Source organism: Marmota flaviventris, chromosome 2 (assembly GCF_047511675.1).
Source record: "Marmota flaviventris isolate mMarFla1 chromosome 2, mMarFla1.hap1, whole genome shotgun sequence".
Lineage (NCBI taxonomy): Eukaryota > Metazoa > Chordata > Mammalia > Rodentia > Sciuridae > Marmota > Marmota flaviventris.
Genome location: NC_092499.1, coordinates 110,487,327 through 110,514,225, shown reverse-complemented (window position 1 = coordinate 110,514,225; position 26,899 = coordinate 110,487,327). Strand labels below are relative to the sequence as shown.

Genomic DNA, 26,899 nt, shown 5'->3' with positions numbered 1-26,899 from the left:
TATAGATTGAAGGGGCTTGGGATGTAACTCAGTTGGTAGAGTACTTGCCTCACATACACAAGGTCCTGAGTTCAATCCCCAGCAACACCCCCCCCACCAAAAAAAAGATATAGATTGACAGATTGGATTAAAACATACTATTCAACCATATGTTTTTTACAAGAGATTCACCTTACAAAGACACCCACAGACTGAAGATGAAAGAATGGAAAAAGGTATACCATGAAAATTGCAACTGAAAGCAAAGCCAAAATTAATGAGGAGACACAGGTCACTTCATACTGGTTCAGGGAATCATCCAACAAGATATAATGCTTGTAAATATTTATATTCCAAACAACAGTGCTTCCATGTACATAAGTAAAATAGACCACGATACAGCAATACTGGGTGATTTCACCAAACCTCTCTCACCATTATGTAACTCATGTAGACATAAAGTAAATAAAGGCTCTTCTGAACTTAAAAAAAAAAAAACCTAACAGAAATCTATAGATTATTTCATTTATTAACAATGTAATTCACTTTCTTCTTAGAAGCACATGGAATTTTCTCTAAAATAGTAATATTTTAGGGCACAAAGCAAACCTTAACAAATGTTAAAAAATATAGAGATAATTCCTTGCATTCTATAAGAGCATAATGAAATGAAATCAATATTCATTGACATAAAAAACAGAAACCATTCTAAACCTGGAGATTGAAGAAAACACTTTTGGATGAGAAGTGAATTATAGAAGAAATCAGAGAAATAAAAAACATTCTTAGAAAGAAATAGAGATACAGCATATCAAAAATCTCTGGGAGGGCTGGGGTTGTGGCTCAGCGGTAGAGCGTTTGCCTAGCATGTGTAAGGAAGGCCCTGGGTTTGATCCTCAGCACCACATAAAACAATAAATAAAATAAAGGCATTGTGTTCAACTACAACTAAAAAATAAAGTATTAAAAAAAAATCTCTGGGACAGTAGGAAGACAATTCTAAGTAATGTTTACAGCACTGTGTTCATGTGTTTAAAAAAAAAAGATACCAAATAATTTAATGTTCTAGAAGACAGGAAATAACTAAGATCATAGCTGAAATTAATGAATTTGAGAATAAAAAATACAAAGAATCAACAAAACAGAGTCGGTTCCTTGAAAAGATTCAGATTAATAAATCCCTAGCCAAACTAACCAAAACAAAGAAAAGACTCAGATCAACAAAACTAGAGATTAAAAAAAAAGAAGGTGATATGGGTTGGGGATATAGCTCAGTTGGTAAAGTGCTTGCCTTGCATGTACAAGGCCCTGGGTTCAATCCCCAGCACTACCAAAAAAAAAAAGAGAGAGAGAGAGAGAGAATAAGCTAGTATATCTTGAAGATAGTGACAATTCCTGGAGAAATAAGACCTACCTAAATTGAACCATGAGGATGTAGAAAACTTAGACCAATGTCAAGCAATGAAATTGAAACAACTATTTAAGTTTTCCAATGATGAAAAACTTAGGATCAGATGGATTCTCAGCTGAATTCTAGCAGACCTTTATAGAAGAACTAATGTCAATCCTCCTCAAATTATTCCATGAAATAGAAAAGAAGGGAACACTTCAAATTGATTCTTTGAAGCCATTATCACCCTGATACCAAAAGCAGACACATCAAAGAAAGAAAATTTCAGACCAATATCCCTGATGAACATAGATGCAAAAATCCTTAATAAAACATTGACAAAGTGCATTCAAAAACACTTTAAAAAGATAGTGCATCAGATCAAGTGGTTTTCATCACAGGGATGGAAGGTTGGTTCAACAAACAGATCAATACACATAATTCACATAAATAGAGTTAAGGAGAAGAATCACATGATTATTTCAATAGATGGAGAAACAGCACTTGACAAAATCTAGCACCCCTTCATTTTTAAATGTTTTTTTTTTAGTTATTCATGGATACAATATCTTTGTCTATTTGTTTTTTGTTTTTTTTTAATGTGGTGCTGAGGATCAAACCCAGTGCCTCACATGTTCGAGGCAAGCGCTCTGCCACTGAGCCACAAGCCCAGCCCACCCCTTTATTTTTAGAACACAAGAGAAACTATGAATAGAAGGAACTCACCTCAACATTATGAAGACTGTATACGACAAACCCAAAGCCATCATCATACTCAATGGAGAAAAACTGAGGGCATTTCCTCTATAAACAGAAATATGATAAGGATTTCTACTCTCACCATCCCTATTCAACACAGTCCTTGGAACTCTAGCCAGAGCAATCAGGCAAGAGAAAGAAATTAGAGAGATACAAATAGAAAGATGAAGTCAAATTATCTGTTTGATGATAACATGATCCTGTATTTAGAAGACACGGAAAATTCTACCAGAAGAATTCTAGAGGTAATAAACAAATTTAGTCATGCAGCAGGATACAGTATCAACATACTTAAATTACGAAAACTATCCCATTCAAAATAACCTAAAAAAACACAAAAACTTGAGAATAAATCTAACCAAGGAGGTAAAAGACTTCTATAATGAATACTATAGAATAGTGTAGAGAGAAATTGAAGAAGACCTTGGAAGATGGAAAGACCTCCCATGTCCTTGGATAGGGACAATAGTATCAAAGTGGTCAGCGGGGATGCAGTGGTGGCACATGACTGTTATCCCAGCAACTTGGGAAGCTGAGGCAGGAGGATCTCGAGTTCAAAGCCAGCCGCAGCAACTTAAGGAGGCCCTAACTACTCAGTGAGACCATGTCTCTAAATAAAATACAAGAAAGGGCTGGGGGGGCTGGGGATGTGGCTCAAGCGGTAGCGCGCTCGCCTGGCATGCATGCGGCCGGGGTTCGATCCTCAGCACCACATACAAACAAAGATGTTGTGTCTGCTGAAAACTAAAAAATAAATATTAAAAAAAAATTCTTTCTCTCTCCCTCTCTCTCCCTCTCCCCCCCCCCTTTAAAAAAAAAAAAAAAAAAGAAAGAAAGAAAGGGCTGGGGATGTGGCTTTGTTGTTAAGCACCCCTGGGTTCAATTCCCCTGTTCCGAAAAAAAAAAAAAGCCATACTTCCAAAAGCATTATATCAATTCAGTGCAATCCCCATAAAAATACCAATGATATTCTTCATAGAACTAGAAAAAACAGTTCCAAATTCATTTGGAAGAATAAGAGACTCAGAGTAGCCAAAGCAATCAATCCTGAGCAAGAAAGTGAATTGCATTTTTATGTATATTTATAATGCACTAATTTAAAAAAATATAAAAAGACCAGTAATGCATTCCACTGTTGTTGTGTATTTAAAAAAAATAATAAAATCAATTTTTAAAAAAAGAAGATCAGTAGAATAGAGGAAAGGGAACAAGGGGAGGGAGGAGAAGAGGAGGAAGGAGTGAGTTTGGGGGACTGAATTGGAGCAAATTATATTCCATGTTTGTTTAACTATGTCAAAATGAACCCCAATATTATGTATAACTATAATGTACTAATAAAATTTAAAAACAAAGAACCATCAGTTCTCTTTAGTCTTAGCAGCTGACGCAAGACAAGATAGGGAATGTTATCCTTTGGAAAGCATTGTGGTAAGGCACACACACTGTGCTACTATTGTGGCTCTAAGGCCTACTACCTTCAGAAGTTGATATGTGGCAAATGTTGCTGCCTGCCAAGCATGAGAGAAAGTATAACTGGAATGCCAAGACTAAAAGACAAAATTATCACCTTGACTGGTCAAATGAGGTACCTAAAAATTGCATACCACAGATTTAGGAATGGATTAGGTGAAGAAACAACAACTTAAACCCAAAAGGTCAGCTATTGCAACATCTAGCTAGTCTTAAGAATTTCAATGATTAGCCACCCAATGAATGTTCTGGGTTTTTTTTTTTTTTACATTTAAAAATATAAAAAATTCAAAAACATAAAAAATTCAAAGTAATCAAACAAGGCTGGAGCACAGTGGTACATGCCTCTAATCAGCAACTCAAAAGACTGAGGCAGGCAGGAAGATCAAAAGTTTGAGGCCAGCTTCAGCAATTTAGCAAGACCTGCAGCAACTTAGCAAGACCATGTCTCAAGATAAAATAATAAAAGTGAAACAAAAACTCATACCTCAAATCATGTCTAGTAAGGTACTTTTTAGAATATATAAAGAACTCCTCTTATAAGTCAACAAAAAGACAACCCAGTTAAATAGATGGGCAAAGGATCTGATAGACATTTCTCTAGACAGTAGACATCCTTTTTAGACAAGGAAAAGGTAGTCAATAAGCATATGAAAGGATATTCAACATTATTATTCATTGAGGAAATACAAATCAAAACCACAATTACCACTTCATATAGAATCAGGAAATAAGAGTTTGCTGGGGAGGATGGATGGAAATCAGACTTATCATCATACTGCTGTTGGCAGTGTCCAATGCTAAAGCCACTTTGAAAAAACAGTTTGGCAATTCTTACCTGAATATCTATTATAATAATATACCTGACATAGGCAACATATAAAGAAAAAGTACTTTATTTAGCTCAGTTTTAGAGGCTGAAAGTCCAAATAGCATAGCACAGACTTGGCAAGAGCCATCCCATGGCTATATTACCTCAGGATACAAAAGCAGGGAGAGAATTGGAGGTTTCAGGCTTGCCCCTTCTATAATAACTCTCTAGTGAGAACTCAAAGAGTCTCCTGAGAACTGCCTTCCAGGAACATGCCCATAGTGACCTGAGGACCTCCCACGAGGGTTCATCCTGTAAAGGTTCCACAACTTCCCAGTAGTGCCACCCTGGGGACCAAACCTCTAGCTTATGAACTTTTGAGGGAACACAAACCATAACCAAGTCATTGGAATAGAAATAAAATATTCTTTTTTATTTAGCTATAAAAAAGAATGAAGAGACATGCTTTTACAACATCAATGAACCTTGAAAACAATATGTTAAGTGAAAGAAGACATTCAAAAAAGATCATATATTATGTAATTCCATTTCTATGAAATGTCCAGAGTGGGCAGATCTGTAGATACAGGTCACTTAGGGCTATTATAGCCTAAGGAGGAGAGAGAGAACAACTGGTGGGTAGGTAATAACCAAAGAGTATGGGTTTCTTTTTGAAGTGATGGAAATGTTCTAAAATTAGTAGTAATTATGACTGTACAATTCTATGAATATACTAAAATTCATTGAATGGTACACTTTAAATGTATGTGTTGTGTGTTATGAATTATATTTCAAAATCTGTTAGGAAAAAAAGGACATATCTGTTAGGATTTGTACTTAAATCAAAATTGATATGCCAGGACTTGGGATACAACTCAATGTAGACCATTTGCCTATCATGTGCAAAGACCTGGATTTGATCTCTAGCATTACCAAAAAGAAAAAAGATATATAAACTTCCTAATGTAATTATGTAACTCCATACATTATTACATTGGGCTTTTTAAGAAGTAGTATAATCACTTTGTTTGGGCTGAAATGATTTTTCTCCTGTGAAGCCACATTTAGAATTATAGTGGAAAAATTTTAAGTGGTATCACATTTGAGAAATTATTTTCAAATAATCTAGAGATAAAGCTATATGATTTATGGTTAATCCTTACTTATACATTATAAATCATCATTTTGCATTCTTATGTCTCTTTTCTGTGTAAATAATCACTTAAATGACTGTGGGAAATATGCTCACCTATTCAAACCCAACTGAAACAAAAGGTACAGAAAAAGGGAGACTTTTAATGAAAGTCTTGCGAGATATGGTGTCTGGGGGAGCAGGATCAGCCAGAGCAATTACAATCAGCATTTTGTTTCCTAGTGTGCAGGGTCCCTCCTCCAGTTCCTCTTTGGTTAAGTACAATAGAGGGTATTCAGTCTTCCTGAACTTTCTCCTATGGGGTTATTTAAAAAAAAATGTACCTTTAGTTGTCCCCACCTCCGTTTGTTCTCTTGTGATGGGAAAGCCTTCTTGGGGTGAGTGCACATATGTAGTTTAACTTTGGTCAGGCTGTACCTTTCTCCTCACCTCCTGTTTGTCGAGTAACCTGTTCATCAAGGAATCTGTCACATTCAGCTGTTAAGTGCTAGTAATCACCCATTTGTTCTGTTTCCCCTTTGGCTGTTTTCTTTTTTAAACGTTTATTTTTTAGTTATAGGTGGACACAATATCTTTATTTTTATGTGATGCTGAGGATGGAACCCAGTGCCTCACGCATGCTAGGCAACTGCTCTACCTCTGAGCCACAACCCTAGCCTGATTTTCTTTTTATATCCCCAGTATTTTTACATTTAAAGCTAAATACCTTATTTTAAAAATGGACCACCTGACTTTCAATTTCTTACAATAACTAAAAAAACAGAGATTTGCCTTTTGTTTTTTTTTTTTCCCATGTGGTCTTTGTTTGATTGATTGTTTTGGTGGTGCAGGGGATCAAACTAAGGGCCATGAACATGCTAGGCAAGTGCTTTACCCACAGCCTACAAATTTTTAAGCTATTCTAACAAAGGTAATTCTTGAATAGAGATGGTGATTTTTTTTTTTCTTTAAGGTGGTGCTGCTTCATAGAACCCATTTCTGAATCTGGTATACTGTGATATAACACCTGGAATTTGTTTGAAAATAATTGATTCGTTAAATGTGGTTGAGTTAATGTGTGGGAATGGATCATATATCTTTGAAATTTTGAACAATAAAAGTTTTAAGAAATATAAACATTTTGTATTTTTCTGCTGTAGAGTGTCATGCCTTCTGGGGTCATTGAGTTTTTCTCCCACTGCTATAATGTAAAATTGTTACACAGTTGCTTTGTAAATAATATGCCTTTAAAAAGTGGTCCACAGTGGGCTGGGATTGTGGCTCAGGGGTAGAGCGACGCCTGGCCCTGGGTTCAGTCCTCAGCACCACATAAAAATAAATAAATAAAATAAAAGTATTGTGTCCAAATACAACTAAAAAAAAAATTCTCCTCCTTTAACCGTATTCATAGATGACACCCACCTCCTTTGTTTTCTTTGGCACCTGCCTCTCTTTACTTATTCCACCCAGCCTCACTCCAGATTTTTAGCACTTAGAAACAGCCTTTTTTTTTTTTTTTTTTTTTTTGGTTAACTAACAAATTGATCAGAATATCATGTGTAATACTTAAAGAAAGTCACAGAAGATAGTATAATCACTGTCCTAATCTTTTCACCTCTAAATGATTGAAACTGCTTTTCTGTTTTTTATTGATGGCATTTAATTTTGACCATGAGTCACACTAAAGAATAAATATTATATTGTGATCCAGTATACAACAACATGTGTGTGTGTATACAAAAATTTCCTGAAATAATCCTTTCCTTTAAGTGTGATAGACTCTCATACATCTTTATGGTGCTTTTTTTTTTCTTCAAAGAATATGTTGGTTGAATTGTTCTTTAAAATAAATATTCAAGTATACATATTTACCTCATATCCCTTTAATAGAAAATAATCTGCAGTTTAAAAATATTTTAGCATTATCTAATTTGTTAATAGTAAATATGCTCTGTGCCGTCACTAGTGCTATGGTAAACTAGTTGATTCCTTAATATCTTGGCAAAGGAAGGAATATTTTCCTTGCTTTTATTTGGGAAATGTTTCTGTATAGTATTTCTGTATATTATATTAATAATTTTAAGATAATAAAAATGGGCCTTGGGTTGTAGCTCAATGGTTGGTGTGCTTGCCTAGCATGTGTGAGGCTTTGGGTTTGATCCTTAGCACCACATAAAAAATAAATGAATAAAATAAAGGTATTGTGTCCATCTACAATTTAAAAAAATATTTTAAAAAGTGAAAATGAAAAACTCCTCTGGTTTACTTTTTTCTTTTCCTTTTTTTTTTTTTTTTTAAATATTGTAATGCCATGTGTTATTTTTGGGTGAGGGTGAATAGTGGAGATTGAATCCAGGGGCATTTTGTCACTGAGCTAACATCCTCAATCCTTTTTATTTCTTTTATTTTTTATTTTGAGACAGGGTCTTGCTAAGTTGCTGAGACTTGTCTCAAGCTTGTAGGCCTCCTGCCTCAGCTTCCCGAATCACTGAGATTACAAGCTTGCACCACCGCTCATAGCCTTTGTGTTATTTTCTTATTCTTAATTGTACTGTACCCTTAAAGAGATGCTCCCAGGGTGGAAGAGGCAATGGGCCAACCTATCCTCTTTGCCCTAAGTAGACCTAATAACTAATCTGAGGTATGTAGATGTGGTTACTCGTTTTAACTGCTAATTGCCACAGTTCATTTGGCTAGATTCCCCCTACCCAAGTTCTAAGTAGTAATTTATACATGTACTACTTTCACTTTAGGGCAAGAAAATGTGACAGCTGGAGATCTAACTAAACTGGGAACCTAAGGCTGTATGTTCCTTTATCAGTGTGGCTCTGAGAACTGAGATCTGCTGGTTCTTTGAAATAATGCTGTGTCTGATGAAGCTTACGGTAAATGTTGTTCTGTAGGTGACTTACTGAAACAGGAAGTCTTCATTGAGATGGTTTTATGGGCATTATCACATCCAAGGCTGCTGCTTCAAAAGGGCTGAGTTTATATTTAAAGCTCCCAAACTACTATGTAATGTAGTTTCTTTTCCATTAACAATAAAAGAACCCATAGCAGGAAGTGAGTTTGGGAAGTATTGTGGATTTTGTGCAACAGATTCTAAAAGCTTTGAGTGCTTGGGATTATGCCAGTTCATCGATGTTATTTTCTTGTCCATTAAACTGCTTGCCTTTCTCACAGTTATTGATACATTTTGATTTTTTAAGCTGAAGCAGTTACTCATTTTAAATAGGTAGAATTTTAACCTTCCATCTTTATAATTAAATTCTTCCAGAGCAAAACTTCTGAGTACTATATATCACGGAATATAGCAATTTGAATAATTGTGGTTACTTGTTTTTTTTTTGTACTGGGGATAGAACCCAGGGGCACTGTATCACTGAGCTACATCTCACAACCTCATCCCTTTTTAGTTTTTATTTTAAGATGGGGTCTGGTTGAGTTGCTGACTCAACCTCCCCAGTAGCTGGGATTACTGTTGTGCTCCACTTGGCCTGACTTAACTTGTTCAGTTTTAATGATGCATTTGTCCCCCAATAGAATAATTCACTTGAACAATGCTTAGCTGAGAATTCTTCTTGAGTCACCTCTAGTACTTCTCAGGAATTTTAGGATAATAAGAGGATGATGTGTATTCAGTTCTTAGTGATCTTCAGAGAAAGTAAGCAAACACATGTAACCCATGATTTTGTGATTTATGAGCCTCCATGTTTGGTGTTACGTGGATTGCCTCCTTACATTTTGTCTTCTTTTGGGTTGGAGGTATAGCTCAGTGGCAGAGTATTTGCCTAGTATGTGGATTTGAGCCCTAGCACTGTAAAAAAAAAAAAATTGTATTACTTTCTTTTATATAGATAGGAAAATTGAAGCTAGGAGGTATTTCATAATTTTTCTATCACTTTTCAGTTTAGTGAGAACTTGTAGGAAAATATCATGGTAGAGTAGGATGATCATTGCTTATTCTTCTGGCTTTTAAATTAAGAACATCATTTTTGGCCCTTCTATTTTCCTTATCCCTCACATTTATATATAATCTGAAGGTTGTGAGTTTCTTTTTCAAAATGCCTTGCATATAATTCCTGTTTAATATAGTCTCTTCCAGAAATTATTACCTCATACCTGGAATAACAGTAGAAGTAATAAAAAATAGGTTTATCTAGCACTTTGAAGTTTACAGAATACTTCCCTGGATTCTATATCATGTACTCCTTAGAACCACTCTGTGAAATAGCTGTTATTTATTAAATGTTCTGCTATAAAAATATTCTATTCATCATCTTTCTAATTATTCCCTTCTCTTTTATTTTATGCAGTGGGGCCAGCTTAATAATTTAAAATATAATTCTCATCATTTACTTTTTCTCTTGACCCAAGATTGGTGATTTCACAGTAAGCTGAAGAATGATGTCAAAACTTGTATATTTGGATTTAGGATTATCTCAAATCTGATTTTAACCTACCCTTCCTTTTTATTGCTCTTTTTTATATCAGGTCAATTTTGTTTATTTCAGTAAATGTCTGTTACTTAGTATAGTCATATTATGTTTGTTGCTAGGGATAAAAAGATGAGATAAACATTCTTTTCCTCAGGAAATGCACTGCCTAGGGGAAATAAAAATGTTCATGTAACTAGTTATAATACATGTGAAAGTGTATGGAACTGAGTACTGGCTTGGTCTTGTAAAACTTTGAAAAATGTATTTAGAAAAGGGATTTAAAAAAAAAAAAAAAAGCATAGTCAGGCATTGTAGTGCATGCATGTAATCCCACTGACTTTAGGAAGCTCAGGCAAGAGGATTACAAATTCAAGACCAGCCTCAGCATTTTAGGGAGACTTTGTCTCAAAATAAAAAGGACTGAGGATGTAGCTCAGTGGTAAAGCACCCCCTGGATTCAATCCCCAATACAAAAAATTTAAAAAATAAAAAGCATTAAATTACAATGAACCAAAAAAATGGGAAAAGAACAACATAAAAACAGCCTAAGAAATGTTAACAAAATTTTGGAAGCTAGAAAGCTGGTAGGTAAGTGGTAACTGACTTAGCATCCCACAGAAAACTGTGTACTATTAAATATACCAAATAGGCTCAGGAATTGGAGACACTAGGAACTTCAGAAAAATTGAGTACAGAAGGGGCTAAAAACAGAAAGCATAGTTGAAAATTAAATGCACTGTGAAAAAGTGACTGCCCTGCTGAACAGAGGAAATAAGAAAACAGTGACACATGGAATGGCAGTTACCCCAGAGACTTTATACGGAACAAACAGATCCATAAGTGCCTGTATTTTTTTTTTAACTCTGGTATTATTTTTTCTTCAAAAGAGATCTGTGTATAATTTTATAATGTTTGTTTTGATGTATAAAAGGCTTTCCCCAAGTGTACAAGTAAAAATAAGGATTTAAGAATAATGTGTCTTATTTGTCCTATAGTTTATTACACAAATGCCCTGGAATACCTCCATGTACTCGTTTGTGCATACCTCAGAGTAAGAAGCTTATACTCGCCGGGCATAGTGGCACACACCTGTCATCCTAGCAACTTGGGAGACTGAGGCAAGAGGATTGAAAGTTCAAGACCAGGGCAACTGGAGAGTCCCTGTCTCAAAATAAAAAATTTTTAGAAAGGGCTAAGGCCAGGCCTGGTGGCAGACCTCTGTAGTTCCAGCAGGAGGATCAAAAGTTTGAGGCCATTCTCAGCAACTCAGCAAGGCCCTTAGCAACTGAGCATGATCCTGTCTCAAAATAAAAAATAAAAAGGTCCTGGAATGTGGTTCAGTGGTTAAATACCCCTGGTGGGTTCAATCCCCGGTACAAATAAATAAACAGATAAATAAATGGGCCTGGGATGTAGCACAGTGTAGGGTGTCCTTGGGTTCAGGACACAGTAAGGTGGAAAGAAAGCAGCAGCGGCCTTCCGTGTTATTCACAGCTGGTCCCTGATGGTCTTTTCTGTTCACCATTTCTTCCCACAAGTGTGTACTCTGATTATATGGATCCTCTCACTGTATATGAAGTTCTGCATGTTCTATTGTGTCTCCTTGTCATGGTTCAAATTGGGTTTTTTTTTGTTTGTTTTTTTAATAGAAAATGCCTTTTATTCTCTCTTGTTTGTTCATCCTTCAGGGATCACTTGAAGTGCTGCCTACACCTACATGTGTTATCCTTCCTTATCCAAGTTCTTCTGTTGACTTTTTCATATTTCTGTTTTGATACTTAATATTTGATTTATTTGACAAATTTTTGAGCCACCGTTGTATAAGACTCTGTGTGAATAACTATAGTCTATCTCTGAAGGGTGAGAACTGAGTGTTGCTCATCTTAGATACCTGGTGTCAGCATATCTTGGGTATTAGATCAGTCATATTCTTGCCCTTCCTCTTGTCATTTATTTTTCTAGTTAATTTTTAAATACTACCTCATAAGTAGTTATGAACAATCATAGATCTGAGTATGTCACCACCCTACCCCCCTAAAACCTTTCATTTTAAACTTTAAAATAGCATTGAGGACTCTCCCAAGTGTGACCTCAGCCTTATTTTTCCATTCTCCTCTGCTCTGACCACCGTTTTGCCCCTTTCCCCCTTACTCATCCTTATGATGCAACTTTTGGTCCATCACCCCAGACCATCCACCACGCTCAGCAGATACCATCTCCATTCTCATTTTTGTATGTGCACTTTTCTCTCCTTGAGATACCATTTCTCATTCTTCAACTGTTAAAATCCTACTCATTCTTGAAGTAGTTGTGGGGGAGGGTGGAGAAAGGAAAGAATTTCCTTCCTGAGACTTCTTTGGCTCTCCAAACCTCTATAATTAGTAATTGCCTCTTCTTCCTGCTCACAGATTAGAATCCAGGTTTATTCCTCCCATCAGTTCACCTTAAATGTTGTGTGTGTTGAATTGAAAATCAATTTAAAGCATATGTACTTCAAATATTAAGAATTTTTAACACTTACAGGGATGCTGTACTCTGAATGAGTAAGGGGTCAATTTTGTGCCCATACAACTCTATTCTCCAGTAATTCTTATTGATGAAACTAGGCTAGGGAGGGGAGAATGTCAGCAATTCATAAAGATGGCTGAACATGTTTATAATTTAAACTTGTAAAACCCGACCTTTTTCCTTTTAGCAATGTTAAGTTATTATGATTCAGCTCTGTGGTAAAATTGATTTTAATTCACAGTAATAGTGGTTATACAGAGTCAGGAAGAACTTTCCTGAAAAATCTTTGTGCAGTGTCATATGTGGTATGGAAGAAATCCTGGGCTAAATTGAACTTTTAATCTGCCTAACATTTGACTTTTACTGCCTTTTATCTTCCTATCTTAGTTATTACTGTGATTTTCACAATTTCATAAAATATATTTTAAAAATTGTGTTTGATGGGAACATGAATCAGAAATACAAAGTAACTCTTAGAAGCTTCCTGTAATTAGTGTACAGAGAGGGAAAATGCCTGTTTTCTACTTGTGCCTCCTTTAAAAATGAAGTTGTTCATCTTACATTGGTTTTTAGGTGTTTAGAAATTTGTGGGTCCCCTTTGTTATGTTATTTGCAGGCAGAATTATTCCTAAGTTTGTGTATTCTTCAGCACATAGAGGTACACAGCAACCTGATATCAGCATTAAAAGTATAATGATATATTATAAAGGGGTTTCTGTTGTCTAGAGATTGGTAAATGCGAATGAGTATTACAAGCAACTTTTTGTTCCCAAAATGAAGTGTTATGGTTTTCTTTATCATAAAAATGCTGCAGAACAAATCAGTTTAATACCTTAATGTACCTCTTTCTATATCCTTTTCTGTGCATATCTATTCTACTGTGCTTATCAAAAGTAACAATTATTGTGTATATTATTTAAAACATAGTCATACTATGCATACAAATTACTTAATCGAGGTTTTGATTGTGATGTACAGAACGTGGTCTTAAGCACTATAGAATATTGAGACAATTATTACATAAAATCCCTACCCTCAAGATGTTTATACTGTAGCTGGATAAGGTAGGGTAAAAATATAAGAAGTAGGTCAAGCACAGTGGTGCATACCTGTAATCCCAGCAACTTGTGAGGCTGAGAAAGGAGGATCACAAATTTTAGGCCAGCCTCAGCAACTAAGTGAGGACCTGTCTCAAAAAATAAAATAGGCTGGGTGTAGTTTACTGATAAAGTGACCCTGGGTTCAATCCCCAGGACCAGTTAAAAAATACATATATATATATTTCATAAATGATATATGAATACACACATAATAATGTGTGTGTATATATATACACATATATGCATATATATGTGAAGCAATAGGAAATCAATGCAATGGCTTAACTTTATGGTATGTACTAAGTACTCGGGAAGAATGAAAGTTAAGGCTTCAAGGATAAAAAGGCAGTTGGGGGTTGTGAGAAGTATTCAGCTTGTAATATGGGCTAAGCCACAGTTGTTTCTTTTATCCCATCATTACTTCAAGTTCTTAGTATAGATGTCTAGGAGAATATTGATTGTTCTTTTGAAAGTAGTGAAGTTGAAAGGAAAAATTGTTATTTCAGGAAGAACTTCAAGATATTTAAGTGTTGTTAGGTGAAGATATGTTTCATGTATATAGTTAAAGATATAAAGCTAGAGTTCTGGTGAACAGTCAGAACAGCTTTGAAAACCATCTTCTTACAGAAAATAGATGAGTTCCAAAAGGAGGAGGGGTTGGGAAAATTGATTTTATTTTACACTATTCTTTATTGTATGTAAAGTTGCCACTAAATGCCAGGAGAAAAAATAAATAAAAAATTCCTTTTTGCTAGTCAGTTTAAAGAATGAGGGTTTGGGGGCTCTGGCTGTGGCCCAGCAGTAGAGCGCTTGCCTAGCATGTATGAGGCCCTGGGTTCGATTCTCAGCACCACATAAAGATCCAAATAAAGGTCCAACAATGACTAATAAAAATATTTTTTAAAAAAGAATGAGGGTTTGATTTATTGTGCCAAGTGTTTAAAATTTTTATCTTTGAAATTCTGGCATTTCTTCTTGATTTGCCTCATGGGAATAGTTGGGAAATGAGAGAGATGGATGAGGAGGGAGAGGGAGAGAAAAGAGTGGGAGATTAGTTGGTTTTCTTTTTTTCTTAAAAATAACTCTTGTGTGCAGTTTAAAATTTCAGATTCTTAAGCTGATCTTGTTCTATTCTTGCTGGATCTCATTATCTCTGTTTAGTTTTTCAGTTATAAATCATATTTCATGTATGTGAACAGCATTGAGAATGTGACTTTTCTCATGACCCTGTGAGCTAAGAATTTTGCTTTGCATTTCCCAGAAGAAATGTCACTAAACATATACATTCTGCTTTTCCCTTAGGTAAAAATCTCTACACCAATGAATATGTAGCAATCAAACTGGTGAGTAGAATGTTTGTAGTCATTGTACTATCACTGCTAATATCTTTTTACAGGAAATAGTTGTAAGCATTCATTAAAATACTAGACCTGGGTTTTTTTGCTTCCATATGATCCCACATAGTCATCTTTCTTCAATTATAGTGTTACAGTGATGAATCACTGTATACTATATAACACTATATGTTAGATGCTGCTAACTGTGGTGCTAGCAATGATGAATCAAAATTAGTTGAAAAAAATTGCTGGAAGAACTAGGCATGATGACACATTCTTGTCATCCTAGCTCCTCAGAAGGCTGAGGCCCGAGAATTACAAGTTTGAGAGCATCCTCAGCTACTTAGGTAGACCCCGTGTCAAACTTAGAAATAGCTGGAGATGTAGCTTAGTAATAGTGTGCTCCTGGGTTTAATACCCAGTACAGAAAGAAGAAAAAAAAAAAGCTGAAGAGCTAGTAATTCTGTGGATTCTGTACTTTTCACAGTGGTGTCTTAAAATGATAAAGTCATTTGAAATTTTGCTTTTTTTTCTTGAGCAGGACTGATTCATTTTTTTAGTGTGAGGTGTTCATTAATATACTTAGTATAAGAAAACCAAATCCAACCATCTAATAATGTCTTTTTAAAAAGCTGTCAAGCATAAACAATATACCTTGTGGCCAAATTGGAAACAGGGTTGACTCCAAAGCATTTTTCGTCATATGGAATAATTTGTATGACTAGTTTCTATGGAACTGTGTAAATGTTCATCCTCCTAGTAAAAATACTAAGAAGTTTCCCTGTTTTACTTGTACATTTGGGCTTTATTGGTTGCAAGTCAGAGATTTAAAGGTTGGAGGAACTATCTTGTAATAATTTAATGCTGTTCTTTTCTAATGAATTGCAGTTATTACATTCATACCTGCTGTGTGTGGTCTCTTCTTTGATTCAGCCTGTCAGTTTTTGGAGGAATCAGGATTGTTGTATGACAGTTAGGAGATTGTTCTCTACAAAGGGATGGACAGGGAGCAGAGCTTAGATTAGGCCAATTTATGGGGGACCCAGTATTTTGCATTTTGTTTGGTATTCAGAATTCTTCTTGGGGAGATGTGAGCAGAAAGAGTGGTGATGCATGTAGCAAGCAGGTCAGATATCCTCTCCAATTGAATATTAAAAGATTTAATCATGGTTTTTTATTTACAGGAATTTGTTCTGTAAGTGTTCCCTAGTACATCTCATTTGCCTTTTCAGTTTTATTCAGAATAATCTTGGGAATAATCTTTGATTATTTGAGACTACTGACAGTTAGAAGTCCTTGAAACACTTCAAAATTTTGTTTTATTTCTTTGTATACTTGTTATTATCCCTTTATTTATCAAGACTTCTTTTGAGGCTTTTTGTTAGGAATAGTTCTTTCTATCTGGATTTCTACTAGGATCATACTACTCGATCAATATAGATGAGCTTATATAGCATGTTATTGACATAATTGACCATTACATTTTACTTCCCTTTCATTACTATTTTATTCTGTTTTGCATGCAAAATAATTAAAGCTAAAAATAGGTGTTGAGGGTATAGCTCAGTGGTAGAGTGCGTGCTTAGCCTGTGTGAGGCCCTGATTTCAATCCCCACAATCAAAAATAAATAAATAAATAAATAATACAAAGGAAAACCTCAACTAAAAATAAAATGTATTTCATCTAGTAAGGTGTATCTCAGTACGGCATTTCTCTTTCAAATACTCTTAAATTAAGACACTTTAGAGCTTAACAGTCTTGTCTGTGGGCTTCCTCTCTTGCTGTTGAGCTTATTCTCCAAGGGAGATATGAGGATAGTAATTGAGCTTCTTTCATTGTAACAGGAAATATTGCCTTAAGCATCACACTCCTACAAGGTAGCCATCTGCTCTTAGTTTAAAATTTCAGGCAGGCATGTGTGTTCCAGAATAGCTGTGATTCTGGCAAATGGCCAGCTGTCTATGGAAATGTAATCAACATCTGGCACAGAAATGTAAGGAAGCCCTGCTACTGCTGTTTCGGTTCTACTTTGTTTGGATCTTCATGTGGGCTCTTGTTTCTTCAATTCTTAAGACTTTTAAAAATACACAAATGTACAAAGTAAACAAAATAATGTAATGAATCCCTCCTTTACCCATTACTCAGATTTCTAGGGTAAAAGGATAAAATAAAATTCTCTACATGTTGCTAATCTTGTGATCTTCTCTAAGCTATGGACTGAGTGTTTGCAAGACTCCTGGAAGCCCCACTTAGCTGAATAGGCTACAGCCATGTAATAAAGAGGTTGGTTGAAGGGTGTCAGTTCCTCAGACTATGATAAAAATCCCCTAAAGTCTAAACACATGTGGGGTGGCTACCCACTTTCAGTCTTGAAACTCTAAAGAGTTTTGCTTCTTTTATTTACGTGAGTTACCCAAGATCAGGTTGAATATTTCCTATTAAGGTTTCCAGTATGAAGTTTGAGAATATTAGGTTTAAGAAAAAAATCTGTGGTGTTAAGATTTAAATCTAATTTAGATATAAATCTCTTTAGATGTTTGTCATCATCTAAAGAGACAGACAGAACTGTCTTTTTCCTGGTATTTTATCAACTTCTAGTTCCACATTGACTTACCTTCATTCACCCTTTTTGTTTGGTTCTTTAAAAGTTTATCATCAGTGAATTTTGCCAGTGGACAGATTCTGTAACTGTCTGTTTTGATGGTGATATAGATGAACATCTGCAACCAAATGAAGAAACTGTCACCAGTGATCTCTCTTTATCTGAAGAGATAAATGAATAAGAAACTTACTACCTTATTATTAGCATTACATACTTTTCTTTTGACTATGAGAATGTTGAGAAACTTGAAGTCCACCTCCACTGATTGTTGATTTTACACCCAACAAAGAATATATGTTCTTTTCCAACCTGCCTACAGTGATTTAGGTAAAACTTCCTAAAAATGGGAAGATAAACTTTATGACTTCAAGAAAACTTTTGAATTCTGTGATTGATGGATTCTGTGTTTTAAAAAAAATGCAGAAAATTCAAGCGGTTTCATAAAAGAGCCTTCAAAGATTATAAAGAGTTAAAAAATAGGACCAATTAGGAAAGATTAAATAAATTGAAATTACTTTGCTTGAAGAAAGAAAGATTAGGAAATGATTCAGTAGTTTTGTTATTTGAAGATAGCTATTATAGTATTCACAGGTTATCCAGGAACTTTTTTATCTTATTATCCAGGATGTGAGAGAAATAGGTATGTTTCAGTAATGAAATTTGAATTAAATACCAAGGCCTTCCAAACCATGAAACTTGTTGAACACCAATATGAATTATCCAGAAAGGCTGTGGAATCTACTTCCTTGGAGTGTGGACAAATAGCACAAATAACCCATCAAAGGGGAAACAGTCTTTTCAACAAAAAGTGCTGGTAAAACTTGATATCCACATGCAGTAAAGTTGGATTCTTACTTTACATCATATACAAAAATTAACTGGCTGGAACCAAGATCTAAATGTAAGATCTAAAATTATAAAACTCGGTGGAAAACATAAGGAAAATGCGCTGTGACATTGGATTTGGCATTGACTTCTTAGATACAACACCAAAATTATAGGAAATGAAAGAAAAAATAGATAAATTAACAAATTGAATTTAAAACTTTAACAATATTGAAAACTTCTGTATATCCAGGTACACTGTTAACTGTAAGAAGTCAACCCATCAAATGGGCAACAATATTTTGAAAGTATTAAGGGATGATATCCAGAATTTACCATTTTAACCATATTTAAGTGTACAGCTCTGTAGCATTAAGCATGTTTGCATTGTTGTACAACCATCACCACCATCTGTCTCCAGAACTTTCTTCCCCACCTGCACCTTTGTGCCCAATAAACACTACTCCATAGTCTCTCCTATTCCTAATCCTCATAATCACTGTTCTGCTTCCTATGAATTTGATATACTTCCTCTACTCAATACTTCATATAAGTGGAATCATACTATGTGTGTCCTTTGCAACTGGCTTATTTAACTTAGCACAGTTTCTGCAACACTCATCCATGTTGTTACATGTAGCACGTGTATATATATATCACATTTTATCCATGCATCTGTTGATGGACTCTTGGGTTGCTCACAACTTAGATATTGTGAATAATGCTGTTAAAAATATGGGTGTGTAGATATTTATTTGAGTTCCTACTTTCAGTTCTTTGGAGTATATATATACCCAGAAATAGAACTGCTGAATCATAGTAATTCTATTTTGGGGGGGGGTACTAGGGAGTGAACTCAGGGGCACTCAACCACTGAGCCACATACCCAGCCCAATTTTATATTTTATTAGAGACAGGGTCTCATTGAGTTGCTTAGTGCCTCACCATTGCTAAGGCTGGCTTTGAACTTGTGATCCTCCTCCCTCAGCCTCCTGAGCCTCTGGGATTACAGGTGTGCGCCACAGCACCCTGCTGCATCATAGTAATTCTGTGTTTAATTTTTGAAGAATCATCATACCATTTTCTATAGCAGCTACACCATTTTACATTCTCACAATCTTAAGGGTTCCAATTTCTCCACAACATTTGACAATATTTTATTTTCTGTTTTTTTATAATAGCTATCCTAACAGGTGTGTTGATGTTGAGTTTTTAAAAGAGAGATCATGTTCTTGGTGATTTTTGCCAGAATACAAAAGGGACAGGGAAACCCTATCTTATAGCGTGTTTGGTTGCATTATGCATTATTAGAAATTTGCCTGATATACTGTTAGTCAGAATAATTAACTATACAGTTCTTTATATTTGGTATAGAGCAAAACGTGTTTGCTTGCTTTATCTCTGGGGTTTTTCTTGTTTGTTTTTGTACTGGGGATTGAACCCAGGGGTGCTTTACCACTGAACCAAATCCCCAGCCCTTATTTATTTATTTATTTTTCTGGTGCTGGGGATTAAACCCAGGGACTTATTCATGCAAGGCAAGCACTCTACCAAGTGAGCTATATCCCCAGCCCTTTTTTATTTTCTATTTTGAGACAGGGTCTTACTAAGTTGCTGAGGTTAATCTCAAACTTGAGATCCTCCTGCTTCAGCCTCCCGAGTTGCTAGGATACAGGTATGTGCCATTGCACCCAGCTCTGGGTTATTTCCAATACTCTCATTTTTAGAAATGAGAATATTACATTATTTAAAATTACATATTTAAATTATTGTCTTTAATTCTCACAAATGTAAAATGAAATTTATGTAAGAATGTTTCTAACAACATTGTTCATAGTATTGAATGCCAAATTTAGTGTATATACACACATACACACATGGGAATACTTGAACTATGAAAAATATTATACACCTTTACTTACTGTAATGGAAAGATGTCATCATCATCACATTGTCCAGTTAGAAAGAATGTTACTGAAGAGCAGATATACTGTGATTTCCTTTATGTAAAATCCTATTTGTAAGTCTGTAGTATGTATAAATACATGGATAAAGAAATACTTGAAAAAATATTTACCAAAATGTTAATAGTGGCTATCTTTAAAGTGGTAGGATCTCCAATTACTTTTACTTTGTTCCTGGTTTTTGTGTATTTAAATTTTTTGAAGCATGTATTATTTTTCTAATAATAATAAATATTCCACCCAAAATTCATAATAAAACTATCAGGAAATAGGTGCTGTTATTTTTTTAAAAAAAATTGTTATCTGGTTTCCTGGGAAAATACATTTCAGAAAAGTATATTATGTTGAGAGAGCTGTCCCTGAATGATGGTTCATGGATAATCTAATTTTATTTGACTATCCATGGAAGGGGTTGTATGTAATCTTGCTCATCATCTTTTAGCTGTACTTTCAAAGACAAATTGTGATAAGAAAAGGCATATATCATATGTGAATATCATCTCTAAATCATTAAGTGATCTCAGCCCTTGTTTACTCCAAAAATCTAGGAATAGAAAAATTCCATTTGTCTAAATCTGATCACAGTTTTTTTCCTTGGGTTTCAGGAACCAATAAAATCACGTGCTCCACAGCTTCATTTAGAGTACAGGTTTTATAAGCAGCTCGGCAGTGCAGGTAAGTTCAAGTTTCTTTGCTTGTTCCTTCCACATAACTTAGTGGAAACCCTGACCTATGTAATTTTTTTTTTTTTTTTTGGTCTGGTTTACCCTTTCTATTAGACCATATGTCCCTTGCTCACCGGATAGGTAAGTAAACAGTTAACTAAAAAGTTCCTTGCTATTTGGTTCCTGGCAGGGCAGTTAAGTTAACTGGGGATTTGCGATACCATGCCCTTGCCCATTGATCAGCCTTCAAATGTTTTTCCTTGCTTCAAATATACCTGGTGTGAGATTTTGGCTTTTTTGGTAGTTCATTCATTCTTTTCATTTCTTTATGTATTCTAAGGGAAAGGAGAAAAGCTTGATAACTTGCAAGCTATATTTTAGTGCATTGAGATACTTTCTGAAATAACATAACCCTGTTATTTTTCCATTGTTCTCATTAATTTGAGAGAGCTGTCCATATGATTGTGATAACCTGTGCCTTTGGTGATTTTTGAAAATTAAGGGTTTTTTTTAAGTCTTTTTTTTTTTTTAAACCTACAAGCTCTAATTTCTAAAGTGTTATTGGCTTCCAGAAAAATACTTTGACTAATCAAATGCTACCAACTCTAAATAGGCTACACCTATAGAACGTGAATTGTTCAGAACTAATTTCTTTACTTTATATTAGTAGAAATTCCTCTACTTCATGCTTACTTCAGTGTGATAGTTTTATGTGAATGATTGAAGCATAGTTTCTATTTCAAATATCACTATTGAAAGTATTATTGCAGCTGGGGTTTTAACTCAGTGGTAGAGTGCTTTCCTAGCACATGTGAGACACTGGGTTGGCTCTCAGCACCACATAAAAATAAATAAAAATAAAGGTATTGTGTTCATGTACAACTTAAAATTTTTTTTTAAAAAAAAAGAAAGTATAATTGAAGTATTGAAGGAATTTTATTTATTTATTTATTTATTTATTTTCAGTTGTTGTTGATGGACCTTTATTTTATTCATTTATATGTGGTGCTGAGCATCAAACTCGGTGCCTCACATATGTGAGGCAAGTGCTCTACCATTGAGCCACAACCCCAGCCCAGGAATTTTATTTTCATTTTCTAAAATATAAAATTATATAAGAACCTTTGGTTTTGTTTGTTTTTTTGTTTACACCAAATAAGTTATTATTTCCTTCTATCTGTTGATTGAGCTGTCATCTTTATTGCTGTTTTTAGATTAAAGTATGGCTTTTTTTTTTTTTTTTTTTTTAATATCCCTGTAAGGTCTGATACTATTTCTCAGTCTGACAGTTCTAATAGTTATCAAAAGCTGAACCCTTGGATTTTATTCAAGTCTTGTAACCTGACCCTGGCAGTAATCAGCTATAGTCATAACCTCGGAAGGCCATGAGATATTTGTCTTTCATTGAATTTAATTTAAGTTCCTGTTCACAGTAGCCTCTTGACATATATTTGTTGATTGACCATATCTTTAAACATGTAATGTTCCTGGCATAAGATCCGAGACTGGCAAATAAGTTTAAAGGATAACTTGAGGCTTATGTTTCCTCAGAACTAAATTTTAATTGTTGTTCCCCTTATATTCTGTCTGGTATCATATTTTTCTGAGTTTCATAAATTTCAGAGTGATAATTACCACAGCCCACTTAAGATAATCACAGCCCACTTAAGATAACATATACATGTCTCACAAATCTAAGACACAGGTTAAAGTTATGCTTAATCCATTCCATTTTAGAATTTTTGCTGGGCCTGGGGGAATTTACCAGGCCAGTTTACAGAATTTCCTCTGTAAATCCTTCTAGATATAACCACAAGATCAGGGCAGGCTTCCCTTTTCAATGTAGAGCCAAATAGCCATGTGCCTGGAGTCCCAGTAACTCAGGAATTTGAGGTGGGAAATCACTTGAGCCCAGAAGTGTCATCTCAAAAAGCAAAAGAGGGCTTGGGGCTCAGCGGTAGAGTGCTTGCCTAGCATGTGCAAGGGCCTGGATTCAGTCCCCAGCACTGCATAAAGCTGAGGAGGTGGAGAGTTGGCAAAAAAATCTCATTAACTTGTTATGTAGGAATAGAATCTGTATTGCTGGGTTCATAATCTCTAAATATTGATCACTGCAGAGTCTTGAATTTTCAGCATTCTCTGTGCACTGAAAACAAGGAGTAGATAGACCATTGGAGGCTCTTCTTCTTCTTCTTATCCTCCTCCTCCTCCTTCTTTGTGAAAGGAGTACGATTTATTTAAGAGAGGCAAAGCTCCAGCTTTAAGAGACAAAGCTCCAGCAAGGGGAGAAGACATCTAACAGGGGTTTCCCTGGAGGCTTCTCTTAAGTGAGTTTCATACAACACCTAAGTAACTGGATAATGTAGACACAGTGGGTTACTGGCCTACATTAGCTTATTACAGCTATTTCACGTAGTTGACTGAACGCTTTTATGGAGTTGTATTAAGCTGAAACCTGTAAAACTTTTTTATTTAAGCTGCCATCAATCAAGGCTTTTTGTATTTTGTAGTTATTGAATTCATTCTGAGCACTTCAAATATAATTTTATTTTAACCCATTATTACTAAATATTGGAAATATGTTTTTCAATTCTGATTGTTTTAGCCTATTGGTGATTATATATTGATCATTTTTAAATTGTAACTGCATATTTCCTCCCCCCAATAAGATTATAGTCTCCTGGATAACAAGGCTTACAGCTTCTTAACTTTTATATCTCAGAGCCTAGTCAGCAGTAAGCAGTTCAGTGGCAGTAAGAAGTTAGGAAGATTTAATAAGCTTGCCGTTTTAGATTGTTACCAAATTATTAATAAAAATATTCCTTGAGGATGGCCATAAAAAATGTGGGGTGGGCGCTGGGGCTATAGTTCAGTGGTAGAATACTTCCCTTGCTTGTGTGAGGCACTGGGTTTGATCCTTAGCACCACAAAAAAATAAATGAATAAGCCTCTTCAACAAACGGTGCTAGGAAAACTGGAAATTCATATGTAGCAAAATGAAATTAAACTCTATTTCTCACCATGCACAAAACTCAAAGTAGATCAAGGACCTTGGAATTAGACCAGAAACCCTGCACCTAATAGAATAAAAAGTAGGCCCAAATCCTCATCATGTCGGATTAGGCCTGGACTTCCTTAACGAGAGTTAAAATCAAGAATCAATAAATGGGATGGATTCAAACTAAAAAAGTAGCTTCTCAGTAAAAGAAATAATCAGTGAGGTGAATAGAGAGCCTACAGAATGGGAGCAAAATTTTAACACAGGCACATCAGATGGAGCACTAATCTCTAGGATATATAAAGAACCCAAAAATCTTAACACCAAAAAAACAAATAACCCAGTCAATAAATGGGCCAGGGAACTGAACAGACACTTCTCAAAAGATGATATACAATAATCAACAAATATATGAAACAATATTCAATATCTCTAGCAATCACAGAAATGCAAATCATAACTACTCGCCTGGTATGCGCCGGGCGCTGGGTTCGATCCTCAGTACCACATAAAAATAAAATAAAGATGTTGTGGCACCGAAAACTAAAAAATAAATATTAAAAAAATACAAACAACAGTAAGTGTTGGTGAGGATGTGCGGGGAAACGCACACTGATACACTGCTGGTGGGATTGCAAATTGGTGCAACCAGTCTGGAAAGCAATATGGAGATTCCTTGGAACACTTGGAATGGAACCACCATTTGACCCAGTTCCACTCCTTGGTTTATACCAAAAAGACTTAAAAACAGCATTCTATAGTGATACAGCCACATCAATGTTTACAGCAGCACAATTCACAGTAGCTAAATTGCGGAACCAACTAGATAGATACCCTTCAGTAAATGACTGGATAAAGAAACTGTGGTTTATATACACAATGGATTATTACTCAGCATTAAAAGAAAATAAAACCATGGCATTTGCAGGTAAATGCATGGAGTTGGAGAATATTATGCTAAGTAAGCCAATCCCAAAAAATCAAATGCCAAATGTTTTCTCTGATATGTGGATGCTAATTCCCAATAAGGTATGGGGGGGTTGGGAGACTGGTAGGGAAAAATAGAGGTACTTTGGATTAGACATAGGGGAGTGAAGGGAGGGAAGGGAGTATGGGGATAGGAAGGGTACTAGAATGAATCAGATATTATTATCTTATGTGCATATGTAACTACACGACCTATGTGATTCTACATCATGTACAACCAGAAGAATGAGAAGTTATACTCCATTTATGTATGATGTATCAAAATGCATTCTACTGTCATGTATAACTAACTAGAACAACAAAAAAGGAATTATTCCAAATGATTCTAGAACAAACAAAAATTTTCAAAGAAATATCGGAAGACAAATTTTTGCAAAATAATATAGCATGGTACTTTTTGCATACTGCAAGAAATATATATATACTATAGATATGTCCATAGAAGCATAGAAAGTATTTGAATGGATATTTAAAAGAAATTATTTTAATTAAGAACATGAATAAGAATGGGAGGCATTCCAGGAATGGTGGCATATGTCTTTAATCCTGGTGACTCTGATGGCTGAGGTAGGAGGATGAAGTCTGAGGCTAGCCTGGACAACTTAGCAAGACCCACTGCATCTTTGCATGTTTCAAACTAAAAATTTAAAAAGGACCAGGGATGTGCCTCAGTGGTAGAGCACACTCTGGCTTCAATCTCCAGTATGATAAAGAAAATTAATGGGAAGTGGTGGTGCTTTTAAGATTTTACTTTAATCTTGTAGTATTTTTTTCATTTTTTTACCCTGTGCAGTTATAACAGTAACTAGTTTTTAAATGAGTGTACCAGTGAGTTTATTCTCTGTCTCCTGTGTCTTCTATCATTATAGCCTAGCTGTAAGAAAGCCCAAGCAACCTCCTCCTGCCCATTTATCCTGAGCCATGCATTAACAGTTTCAGGCATGAGTTCAACATATGATAATAAAGTGGTACAATACCATGTTTATCTTTCTAAACACTTTCTTTGCAGGAGGAGAAAAGAAAATCATTACTAGAATGAGATAGCTTATATAAGAGAATTTCCTATCTCTTAGGGCGTGGTCATTACTGAGAGTTATACATTTGGGATATTACATATTTGCAAGGGAAATTTGTGTGCTAGATAGAATGTTTGGTTGTAAGACCTATTTGAACTCCTAAGATTTTATAAGAAGCCCTTAAAGAATACATTACTATACAAGAAATATCCTGGTTATATTTCTTGTGGAGATGTTTATATTTGGCATCTTCCTCAGTTTCTGAAGACAAAAACTGATTTCATAAAAGTTAATTACATTTTAAATATAATCCTGGCAAAAGAAACATACACTGATCAGTGAATCAAAATAAGATCAGTGTATGTTTTCCCAAAATGAGATGACAAAGGTGGGGAATACATTTTTACTTGCAACTTGCTGTTTAAATTATTGAACCTACCATTGATGAAGAATTTCTAAATTTAATACAAGGAAAAAAATAATATTGTTGTAGATGGACACAATACCTTTTTTTATTTCTTTATTTTTATGTGGTGCTAAGGATGGAACCCAGTGTCTCACACATGCTAGGCAAGTGCTCTAGCTACAAAAATTTTAAATGTGAAACTTTGTAATTGTATGTAATCACTATGGAAAAGTATTGTATTTTTTTCCTCACTGATGAAAAATCAGAAGTTTTAAATTTTCTCTTCTGACTAAACCAGATATTCAGTTTTATTTTTGCTTCATTTCTAATATCACAGTGTTTTGATTTTTCAAGCACAGAGGCTTTTGACATTGGGTACAATTCTGCTTTTCTTTGCAGATGTAGTTTCTATAGATTGTTCTAAGTACACAAGATTGGGAGTCAGGATTTAATGATTAATTCTGAATTTCTTGGAATTTGCTTGTCCTCCTAGCAGCTTCAGTGTTTGGT

The 26,899-nt window shown here is 35.0% G+C and overlaps 1 protein-coding gene across 8 annotated transcripts in view; it reads left to right on the top strand.

Annotated features, from left to right (window-relative positions):
• Csnk1g1 (casein kinase 1 gamma 1) overlaps positions 1-26,899 on the top strand; it is a 146,847-nt gene that overhangs the window by 61,834 nt on the left and 58,114 nt on the right. For all 8 annotated transcript variants that reach the window (XM_071608375.1, XM_071608377.1, XM_071608380.1 and 5 more), the window contains 2 exons: positions 14,891-14,931; positions 20,923-20,992. In XM_071608375.1, coding sequence (XP_071464476.1) covers positions 14,891-14,931; positions 20,923-20,992 — 111 coding nt within the window. The remainder of the gene's footprint in view (positions 1-14,890; positions 14,932-20,922; positions 20,993-26,899) is intronic.